Source organism: Oncorhynchus gorbuscha, linkage group LG15 (assembly GCF_021184085.1).
Source record: "Oncorhynchus gorbuscha isolate QuinsamMale2020 ecotype Even-year linkage group LG15, OgorEven_v1.0, whole genome shotgun sequence".
In the NCBI taxonomy this organism is placed as follows: Eukaryota; Metazoa; Chordata; class Actinopteri; order Salmoniformes; family Salmonidae; genus Oncorhynchus; species Oncorhynchus gorbuscha.
The window spans coordinates 62,334,795-62,346,162 of NC_060187.1; the positions used below are offsets into that span (position 1 = coordinate 62,334,795).

At 41.3% G+C, this 11,368-nt stretch overlaps 1 protein-coding gene and 1 long non-coding RNA gene across 5 annotated transcripts; one reads left to right on the top strand and one right to left on the bottom strand.

Annotated features, from left to right (window-relative positions):
• Positions 1-747: 747 nt before the first annotated feature.
• On the bottom strand, positions 748-4,988 carry LOC123997674. Its single transcript, XR_006832157.1, has 4 exons — positions 4,826-4,988; positions 4,529-4,637; positions 2,576-2,642; positions 748-1,173 (listed from the first exon to the last, which is right to left on the bottom strand). It is a non-coding gene; the product is annotated as an uncharacterized LOC123997674 (long non-coding RNA).
• LOC123997673 (islet cell autoantigen 1-like) lies at positions 1,200-9,990 on the top strand. Of its 4 annotated transcripts, none has more exons than XM_046302133.1 (14): positions 1,200-1,274; positions 2,522-2,637; positions 2,778-2,952; positions 3,175-3,247; positions 3,393-3,516; positions 5,037-5,235; positions 5,649-5,774; positions 5,886-5,984; positions 6,430-6,530; positions 6,637-6,677; positions 6,982-7,044; positions 7,214-7,492; positions 8,423-8,515; positions 8,760-9,990. In XM_046302133.1, the coding sequence occupies exons 1-14, from the start codon at positions 1,215-1,217 to the stop codon at positions 8,879-8,881; spliced, it is 1,671 nt and encodes a 556-aa protein (XP_046158089.1). In that variant the 5' UTR covers positions 1,200-1,214; the 3' UTR covers positions 8,882-9,990. The 4 variants fall into 4 exon arrangements, with proteins under 4 accessions (XP_046158089.1, XP_046158090.1, XP_046158091.1 ...); XM_046302134.1 differs by lacking the exon at positions 1,200-1,274 and adding an exon at positions 1,599-1,791; XM_046302135.1 differs by lacking the exons at positions 1,200-1,274; positions 2,522-2,637 and adding exons at positions 1,605-1,791; positions 2,638-2,667.
• Positions 9,991-11,368: the final 1,378 nt, after the last annotated feature.

The following is an 11,368-nucleotide window of genomic DNA, read 5'->3' on the forward strand; positions in this document are numbered from 1 at the left end:
AGTCTGTGCTAGCAAACAGTTCTGTAGTGTACATCCACGTCATCTGACCACTTCCGTAATAAGTGAGTCACTGGTACTTCCTGCTTTAGTTTTTGCTGGTGAGCAGGAATCAGGAGGATAGAATTGTGGTCAGATTTGCCAAATGGATGGCGGGGGAGAGCTTTGCATGCATCTCTGTATGTGGAGTAAAGGTGGTCTAGGATTTTTTTCTTCCCTAGTTGCACATGACATGCTGTTAAAAAATTGGCCTGCATTAAAGTCCTCGGCCACTAGGAGCACCGCTTTTGGGTGAGCATTTTCTTCTTTACTTATAGCCTTATAGAGTAGGTTGAGAGCGGTCTTAGTGCCAGCATCACTTTGTGTTGGTAAATAGACGGTAAATAGATGCTTTGTGGTGGTAAATATGTCTACTCCAGTGGATGCTGCTGAGGGGTGGACGGCTCATAATAATGGGTGGAACAGAGCAAATGGAAACCATGTGTGTGATGTATTTGCTACCATTCCACCTATTCAGCTCAAACCATTGCCACGAGCCTGTCCTCCCAAATGAAGGTGCCACCAACCTCTTGTGGTACACACGTGGTATTAAAATGTGTCTCATATCAGTCCACTGTGTCTGCATTGCGACCAGATTTCCTGGTCCCTCCCTGTATGAAAATTATTTGGCAGCTATTCTTTCAAAATAATATGTATTTATTTAAAACAGATATTTATCTAATAAAAAATCATAGCTGAAGCACACCCAGATAAAATTATTTTGAGAGTCGCACATTCTATATAAATATAAACTCTCAGTAATTTATTGAGTAAAACACCAACGTTACAGTATGACTGTGTCTTCTTCAATAATATGTATTTATTTATTTTAAGACAGATATTGATGTCATAAATCAATTGTGCCACCTGGCAGTGATTAAGAGGCGGGATCATGGTTATTTAAATGGTTTCACTGTCCATATCCTCAGGCGTTGCTGACTGCTGCCGGACGAAAGAACATGTATACATCATACATTGTGGCAATCTGTCCGTCGATGACAGTCGAAGACGTGGCACACAACCATTGGTTGATGCCCACGCAACGTTTGAGCAGGGGATCTCGACCAATGAGTGCCTGACTACCTCCGAGGTCTGGAAGATCAGATCACAATGCATCTTTTAATCGTCCGCACCTGTCTGAAGATGAGGGCACAATCAGAATGTGGGCAAGACAAAACATGCAATTTAGAACCAGGTATAAACAGAGCTTAACAGGTACATATTTTAGGAATAGTGAGGTGAGTTCTCAGAGCAGTGTGATATTATGCTTTTTCCACATTAAATAGGAGCTTGTTAGTAAATGTCCTCTGTAGTGGGCATCAAGCTATTTTTACCTACTGTCCCCATTTAATGTAATTTCTCATATTTACTATCAACCGTGTCCTCAAGGCCACTACAGTTCACATAGGCCTACAATAAAAAAATGTATACTATTTTTTTTCCCTCCCCAAAACATTATTTGCAACGTGTTTTTTTTCACGACGAACACTTATATAATGCAGGGAGGAAATTCATGCAAACCTGTCGCCTTCCGCTTTATTTGCTAATCCCAAATATTTGATCAACAAACGCGACTGCACCCTTTTTTATGGGAACGAGTTTGGTGCGTTGTTACATGACGTCATCGATCATTCAGCGCAAGGATTGTATTCAACAGAATGAGATGCTGATTACGCTGTATAGCCTAGTCAATAATAGTAGAATACATGTATGGACGTTGGCTATAGCTGAATGGTAGGCTATCAACACAGCAAGGTATGTGATTCTCAATGTAAATTAATTGCTTTTGGTCAATATGTGTTTATTGGCGGCACAAAGGATATGGAGAGGGCAGTCTGGTTCACATACGCTGATGATGCGAAGCGTTCTGTTTATTCTCGTACGGCGGCCGAGTAAACCGGACATTGCATTCAATCATATGCAAGGAATCGTTTTATTATAAATCTTCTGTTATGGCATTATCCTTGGCTATCTGATGATGATAATGTCTTGAACAAGGTGCGTGCTTGCCTTGTCAGCGACAGGCCTAAAACCAGGTACCTTATTATCAGAGGCTGCTGAATCGTGACAGAATATTGCCAGGCCCTTTCGGGTCTGCACTGTTCGCCTACAGACTAGACGAGCATGATAGGTTGAGCCTTGTTTAATTTTGTAAATGGTTATTGAATATATATCTATCCTACCTACCTATTTCTCAATTTAAATGTTTTGTTTTTGTTTTCAACTGTCTATGGAGGAAGATAATGAGTCCCCTAACATGATACATTTTATAAAAATGTTTTTTTTAAAGGTGTATCTATAAAAAAATCCATTCAATAACAGAAGGATTGGGCTAATAAATGTACCATTCTGCCAAATCATTTGCCCATGACTGTCAAGGAAAACAAGCGGGGCAGCAGGTGCACTTTTCAAAATGGTGTTGGATGTCAACTTTGTTTTCACAGTAGCTACTTTTGGTTAATATTTGACTTCAACCAATGGGCAGGTAGAAACTCATACAGTTTTAGTCCATGGGTCAACACCATTGGTCCAGACCTACCTGGTGAATGGAGTTGAAGTTGGCCTGCAAAGCCATGACATAACACGTAACCTACGTTACAGGTAACCTGACAAAATGGAGAGGGGAAATTAGTGAGTACACAAACACTCACCATCTTTGAATTAACATCACAAATGTATTTGTTCTTTGCCATATGGTTGATAAAGTAACAAGACTTTGACCGTTTCGGATGTCATTGCAGCGGTGGCTACTCCCGGGAGTATTTTGACCGCTTTATTGAAAGCCAAGACTCGTCTGTTGTGAACAAGTTCCAGCAAAAGTACTGGAAAACCAAACAGAAGATCATCAAGGTCACGGGAAAGAAAGAGGACGAACATGTCGTGGCATCAGACGCAGACCTGGATGGAAAACTGGAGGTTCGCTTCACAGATCAAATGCTTCAAATCTGTTTTGTTCCTGTGTCATGGATACATTGTCATAGATACAGACAACTGTTGTGCCAATTACCAAAGACCTGACAATATCAAGTATCAACCTTTGTTCATCTCACATAACAGAGGCAGATGATTGTTAAAGATTTGCATAAAATGCATATATATTTGTTGACTGGCATAAGTCATTTTTCCATGGCATTGTAGGTGTTTCACTCTGTCCAGAGAACGTGCATGGAGCTATTGAAGGTGATCGAGCAGTACCAGAGAAGAATTTGCTGTGAGTCTTTTCACCCTCACATCTGGCACCCGCTTCCACGTCGGACCCAGTTACATCTGGGTACCCAAGGTTCTTCTGGACCCGGATTCTAAAGCCCTGTTCAATCCTCTGAGTTCTACCATGTGGTTCTATCCCTTCTCTTCAGTTCTATCCCAGGAGGAGAATGAGTTGGGGCGGTTCCTGCGCTCACAGGGCTCCCAGGACCGGACCAGGGCCGGGAAGATCATGCAGGCTACCGGGAAGGCTCTCTGCTTCTCCTCCCAGCAGAGGTTTGTACCTGGACCACACTACCAGAGGACAGACACACTGGATATTGCAGTGTAGATAGATAGACAGAATAGGGGGCTCACATTACATGGTAGAGAGACAGACTACTATCCTGCATGTCTGTCTCCCTCTACTAGAGGAAATAAGACAGACTACTAGTGTAGTAAGACAGACATGTAGGATAGTAGTCATAGGCGGCGTGTCCATAAGGCTAGGGGAATTAAATTGGCAAAATGATATAGCCTAATTAGCCTACTCCTGTCTATACAAAAAAATGTAATCATTCAAAATAGGCTACTACACCAGAAAGCATGATTTGTCCACAGAGGATCATTAGCTTCTTTTAAAATGGGTGGAAGGGAGCTTAGCTGTTAAGAGTGTTGGGCCAGTAACTGAAAGTTCGCTGGTTTGAATCCTTGAGTCGACAAGGTGAAAAATGTGTTTAGTGCCCTTGAGCAAGGCACTTTACCCCAATCGAACAAACTTATCAGCACCATCCGAGATCATCCGCTATATATCCCCGGTGAGTGTTCACTGATCAGTGCCACTTGAAAGTTTGTTTTTGGACAATCATTTCCTCTTCCGGGTTAGATGGACGTCATATTGTAAGTATTTGTCTCTTTCAATTTTTAAAAATTCTCAGCAGAGTAGGTTACCCTGTAATTTTTGTTGTATTTATAAAAACATATTCTGCTTATAAAGTGTAGTAAAATTGCATGAAATGTGTTTATGAAAGGCCACATTTCTTCCTTTGCAAAGAAAGAAGAATCATATCTGATATAGCCTATAGCTCTATGTCACTACGCGCTCAGCCGTGCGTGCATTGAACAGTCTTTTTTTGCGAACAGTGATTGAGTTATATTATTAGCCTATATCATGACTATCCAATCTACTCATCACATTATGAATAGTGGGCTATCTTACATAAGTCTGCAAATGTGACGATGCATAGAATGCTATATTTATAAAGGTACATTTTGGGGGGTGAAAATGAACTTGGAACTCACACACTACCTATGATAGTAGTATCCCTCTTACAGAGGAGAAGACAGACTACCAGTGTAGAGAGACATGAGATAGAAGATTGCGTCAATTGGCTCCTAAGGGACAGGCTAGGAGTCTGCTGTGTGGAGACAAAAAGAGAAAGAAAACGGCATACAGTGACAGCTTTGTATTCCGACAGACATAGGCCTGCACTGTATCAACACAGTACCCAGAGTGTGTGAATAGAAACTGATGACTCACAATTGAGAGAGTGCTATGATAATCCATGTTGTTTAGGTGAAGGTTTATCAGTGTATGTTTACTTACTGTTTGCTGCTACATCTTTAAGCTTTAGTGACAATAACCCAGTCAAAAGATTCAGGAGCAGAAAAAAGGTGAACAGACAATCATCTTCTTTCTAAATGGATATTTTTGTCCAGCTGCTGCTCCTCACTCACTCATCCACATTGTGTCAGCTGCACTTCATTTGGATGAGTGGATTGGTTCTCTGTTGATGACAGTCTTTTGTCCCCCTCAGGCTGTCTCTGCGTAGTCCTTTGTCTCGCCTCTACCAGGAGGTGGAGACTTTCCGATACCGGGCCATCTCTGACACCTGGCTGACGGTGAACCGCATGGAACAGTCCAGGACGGAATACCGTGGAGCACTGCTCTGGATGAAGGATGTATCCCAGGAGCTCGATCCAGACACACACAAACAGATGGAGAAATTCCGCAAGGTTAGCATACTCTCTTTAGATATAGGTCTCAATCATATGAAGTCAGTGGGCCAGATTGATTAAGCATTTGTACCGGTTTCTTTAGAGAACATTTAAATCAGAATTTCATAGAATCAAACAGAAAATGGAAATTGTTATATTTACCACTAGATGGTGCAATTTACCGTCAATGTGTTGTGTGTGATTGTGTACTTCAGTGTGGAGCTGATTCATGGGAACTAGGGGAAAGGCATGTTTTCTTCTGTTTTGTGTTGGTTACACTCAAGGGTTATCTTGAGTGAGAAAGACTTCAGTTGCACTTGCAACATCAGTGTATTCTCATGTGTGATCTTTATTCCCATGCAATGTTGTGCCTATGTTACGATCCTGTCTTCCTTCTGTTGAGTAATATTTCATCTCTCCTCTCATCTCAGGTTCAAGTGCAGGTGCGAACCACTAAAACGAGCTTTGACAAACTGAAGAATGATGTCTGCCAGAAAGTCGATTTATTAGGAGCCAGCCGCTGCAATCTGCTTTCTCATGTTTTAACCACATACCAGGTACACTGGAATATCAAGGAGTGGTGTATGCACAGAAAGTAAAATAACAATTATTGTATAATAGTAATTGTTGGCTACAGCCTTGTGCTAATAAGTATGTGTGTGTTTCAGACCACCCTGTTGCACTTCTGGGAGAAAACGTCTCACACTATGGCTGCCATTCATGAGAGCTTTAAGGGCTGCCAGCAATATGAGTTCTCTACAATCAAGGTGAGGGAGGCCTCTATCATATCTTTTATTTTATTTAACTAGGCAAGTCAGCTAAGAACAAATTATTATTTACAATGACTGACTACCCCGGCTAAACCCTAACCCGGATGACACTGTGCCAATTGTGCGCCGCCCTATGGGACTCCCAATCACGGCCGGTTGTGATACAGACTGAAATCGAACCAGGGTCTGTAGTGACGCCTCTAGCACTGAGGTGCAGTGCCTTAGATCGCTGTTCCACTCGGGAGCCCTGTCATCTTTGTCAGGATTTTGGAAATGATGAACAGTCCGTTTTTATATCTATGATATACTCAAAAGGTGTCTGTACAGTGTTTTACTTTACAATAACGAAGAACGGTGTGTTGCACCATAAGGCCTCACTTCGATGACAGCACTCGGTGTCATGTCTTGTGACGTTGTCCGTATGTTATTCTTCTCCTTCCAGAGCCTCCAAGACCCCATGGATAAACCGTCATCTCAGGGATCGAAGAAGAGGGAGAAGAAAGTCCAAACAAAGACTGATCTTGAGGAGACTGCAGATGGCCAGTAAGTGAAATCCATACAACATGACAGAATTAATTTAAAGTCTTACATAATGGTACACAGGATCCTATACTGTACACTACATGTAATGTTTTTCTGTTGTCCTTAGACTTATCTCAATAGATCCCAATGAAGAGTCCAATGAAGAAGGTAACGGACAACAGTGCATTTATGAATATTTCAACTACTTAACAAGCCATTGTAACGCACACTTGTTCTATATTGATGGATTTAGGGCTAGATTAAATCAGATTCCCGACACCCGCATAGCTGTTGTGTTGCCCGTGTCTGAGGTGGAATTGTGTTAGAGCTGTCAAATCCACAAGTGGCTACCGGTATTATGCCCATCACGGACATTGCCATTGGCTGCATGGAATTTGGATTAAAGTTTAATTTGATTGAATCTAGGCCTTAAACCAAGTTACCATGCACTTTTCACTCTCATCCTGCGCAGCTCAAACCAAGACACCGTCTGGACAATTCTTTGAAGAAATTGACCTTAATAGACAAATGACAGGTAATGTACAGAAGCACCACCTCAACGTATATGTCCTAAATGAATATCAGAGAAAAATATATGAACAGATCATGTGAAACTATTTCACCCTAAAAACCAGAATCAACTACCCATTATTAGGCCCCACTGTCCACCTCTAAATAACACAGTGTTTGATTGGTTATTCCAGGGCCTGAGGATCTTCTCTCAGCCTTCTCTCGTCAGGAGCAGGAGGAGGGTGGAGAGAGGGACAGCATGGCCTTGTTGAATGAGATTCTGGGCAGCACGTCTCTGGATGAGGGCGAGTTCTCACAGGAGTGGCAGGAGGTGTTTGGTAAGGGGGACCAGGGGAGCGGAGCCACGAGTAGAGGGGGCCTAGTGGAACCCCAGCAGGAGGAAGACTCCTCCATCTTCCTCCCATCTCACCTCCTGGACCAGAACAGGAACAATCTCCAATCTTCGCTCTCAGGTCAGAGATACAACACTGTTGTGCATATTTATTCATTGGTCAGATTGCATTGGCTCTTCATTGAAAAACAAACCATGTGAAGCATCACCGTATAGTTCTTCCAAAACACAGGATGTTGTGGAGAGAAAGCATGTAAAAGATCATCCTTGATTAAGTTGAGGAGAAATCCCTGACCAGAGTATGAAGCATGTGACAATTGAATCAATTTGTATTGGCGTAATTAAATTCAACCCTGTGGTTGGTTAGATTTTATGAATGAGCCCAGAAATACATAATTAGGGCTGTGCAGTCAGCCTTGACAGTTTTTCTTCTCTCTGCATAAGTACCTCAACAAATAAACCTCTTTTTCACCATGCGTAACTATTTCCACAGAGAAAAGTGGCCCTAAAATGTTCTTTTAAACTACAGCTGTATAAGTAATAGGCACTGGCTATTTGATTTGCTTACCCATAGCTAATTACTAATCTCTTTCCATTCCATTTCTCTCTGGGTCTGGGCAACGACGACTAGTCCATCATCTGTTTTTGTGTTTGTCTATATTCACCGTACGGGCTAGTGAAGTGAACAGTCATACTGAAATATAATCTTTAAACCTCATGTGGATCTAAATGTATTATTAAATAAGTTTCCATTTCACACCACACTTGTACAGGGTAAAAACATACTTACTTGTGCATGCGTGACACTGGACAGATATAATTAAGTTCCCATTATTTGACCTTTGAAATGGTTATGGACCGACAATTGTATTTTGGAGAACATGCATAGATTTGGTAAAGACATGCAGTGTTCAATAATTGCAATATTCTTGTCTATTGCACAAAGTCCTGTTCATACAAAAGGTCTGTGTGAAAGTAATTTATTGTCTCCTGGATCGAGCAACTATGTGTATCCCCTCAAGATGGGTCTAAATCTGCATCTCCCTTCCAGATTGGGCCACGAGCATTCCACAGCCCATCTCCCAGGCAACAGAGCAATCATCTGGAGCCAATCAGAACCCCCCTAGGCCAACAGCAGCGAGAGGTAGGATTGGGCCAAACGAGTAAAACATATGAATAGAATTGAAAGAAAGGGTTTAGCTCATAAAAAAGCTGTTTCCAGCAAGAACCTGTGTTTATGAGCGCTTTCGGAGTACTTGTTGGGTATAAATATTACCAGGAATAGCACAATGTCTGAGTCAGATGAAGCCCTGTATTAAACAAGACTTTACTATTCAACATCCAAGTTTACTGTGTGAGATGGTTTACCTTTGGTTCTGATTGTACAGAGACGCCAGAGACCGCCAAAGACCTTTCAGCCTGGTTTAACCTGTTCGCCGACTTGGACCCTCTGTCGAACCCAGACGCAGTAGGCAGGAGTGGTCAGGAGCATGAGCTTCACAATGCATAGACCTGCGACCTGATTCACATCTAGGGATCCTACACTATAAGTTAGCATAATGCACAACAAGGTTATGGTTATTTTGTTAACATCTGTTCTAGGGTCATCTCTCTCAACCCGTCCTACTCCTTACCATTGAGTTAAACAACAAATTGACCCTGGACCAGCTGTTAAGGATGCATTTACTGTATCAATCAATTGAGCTTGAAATCATGAATTCCAAAAGAAAACAAATGTTGTCTTTTTATGTTTGACATGATTTATCAATGTTTATACGTTAAGTTGTCAGAGGGTAGATGCTTTCAAACAACCAAAATATGTACGAAGGATTCAAGATGAGCTTTTTCAGAATTATTGCCTTGTCATTCGGGTATACCTGTAAGCCTTCTGGTGGTGACAATGAGGCCTTTGCACCCATCTCAGCAATAGAAAAATCAGTATACAGTATGAAAGGGTAAAATAAGTATCTGATAGATCATACATTTATTGCATGTTTTGTGTATTCCTTATTTAGTCGTGTGTGATTGTACTCACAATATGTTACTGTTGACAATAACATATCTAACATTTGATTTATTTGAGATGCCCTGGAATAAATTTAAGGTGCGTTAGAGCAGCGCACTAGACAGCCGACAATGTACCTTTAAGAAATTTTCTCAGACATTTGTGGAAATCCTATTCACGGTTACCACTGCACATGTCGGCTCAAGCGTAAATGACCGTAGTCTGTTCTATAGCACGCCTCAGATTGAATCCCAGCCTAGGTGTACATTTATTAACTAGCTGCACCTTTTCAAGTACACAATCTGTATTATATTGCTTGGAGAGCAAACTGTGGAAGGGCGAGAATACATACAGTGGGGCAAAAAAGTATTTAGTCAGCCACCAATTGTGCAAGTTCTCCCACTTAAAAATATGAGAGACCTGTAATTTATCAGATACACTTCAACTATGACAGACAATTAGGAAAAAAGTTCCAGAAAATCTCATTGTTGGATTTTTAATGAATTTATTTGCAAATTATGGTGGAAAATAAGTATTTGGTCAATAACAAAAGTTTCTCAAACGTTTTCTGTAAGTCAAGGATTTCACACACTGTTGCTGGTATTTTGGCCCATTCCTCCATGCAGATCTCCTCTAGAGCAGTGATGTTTTGGTGCTGTTGCTGGGCAACACAGACATTTAACTCCCTCCAAAGATTTTCAATGGGGTTGAGATCTGGAGACTGGCTAGGCCACTTCAGGACCTTGAAATGCTTCTTACGAAGCCACTCCATTGTCCGGGCGGTGTGTTTGGGATCATTGTCATGCTGAAAGACCCAGCCACGTTTAATCTTCAATTCCCTTGCTGATGGAAGGAGGTTTTCACTCAATCTCACGATACATGGCCCCATTCATTCTTTCCTTTACACGGATCAGTAGTCCTGGTCCCTTTGCAGAAAAACAGCCCCTTACCTATTGCAGATGGTCTTCCCAGCCTGGTGCAGGTCTACAATTTTGTTTCTGGTGTCCTTTGACAGCTCTTTGGTCTTGGCCATAGTGGAGTTTGGAGTGTGACTGTTTGAGGTTGTGGACAGGTGTCTTTTATACTGATAACAAGTTCAAACAGGTGCCATTAATATAGGTAACGAGTGGAGGACATAGGAGCCTCTAAAAGAAGTTACAGGTCTGTGAGAGCCAGATATCTTGCTTGTTTGTAGGTGACCAAATACTTATTTTCCACCATAATTTGCAAATAAATTCATTAAAAATCCTACAATGTGATTTCTCATTTTGTCTGTCATAGATGAAGTGTACCTATGATAAATTACAGGCCTCATCTTAAGTGGGAGAACTTGCACATTGTGGCTGACTAAATACTTTTTTTGCCCCACTGTATGTTGTAATTGGTGACTGGTTTTAAGTGTGTAAACAATGATTAGAGAATTATATTTACATTTGATTAATTGTTGAGTGCTGAAGCGTCCATTTTGATCGTCAGTAAAAATGTTGCTAAATGAGACTAACTTATTAGAATTAAAGTATTGCCCTTATCTACATTAATGCCTTGTTTATTCCTGTTATCTTATGTATTGTTGCTTTATTTGAATGCTGCAAAGCTATGCTGTTCCTCTATTGTCAGGTTACAACTACCACAAGACTATTCTTCCTCTGGTTAATTAGCTTTGAATAGATAGAGAATGCACACATCCCACTATGAATCCCTGAAGCATATGCTGTCACTGTAGGCTTTCTCTGAACCATGAAACTAAGCCAGGTTAAGGGGTTCTAGGGCTCAAGTCTATCTGTATCGCAGATGTTCAGCGCTATGGCATGCTTAAAGTAACATTTCTGATTGAGATCAAACGCAGGAACATTGCCTTTAAATAAATTTGCTATAGTGCTGAACTTCGGCAATACGGATTGAAGCGAGCACCTAGTCTCACGTGGCCAGTCTTCCAAAATCCTGTCTTGTTGAAGCCTGGGCTTAATATACTAACATCTAAAATAATGTGAA

Excerpts from the sequence above, each read along its gene's own strand:
- LOC123997673 (XM_046302133.1), top strand. The coding sequence starts at position 1,215 with ATGCAATTTAGAACCAGGTATAAACAGAGCTTAACAGGTACATATTTT. Across the intron at positions 3,517-5,036 it reads TGCTTCTCCTCCCAGCAGAG|GCTGTCTCTGCGTAGTCCTT; the intron begins GTTTGTACCTGG and ends TGTCCCCCTCAG. Across the intron at positions 7,493-8,422 it reads TCTCCAATCTTCGCTCTCAG|ATTGGGCCACGAGCATTCCA; the intron begins GTCAGAGATACA and ends TCTCCCTTCCAG.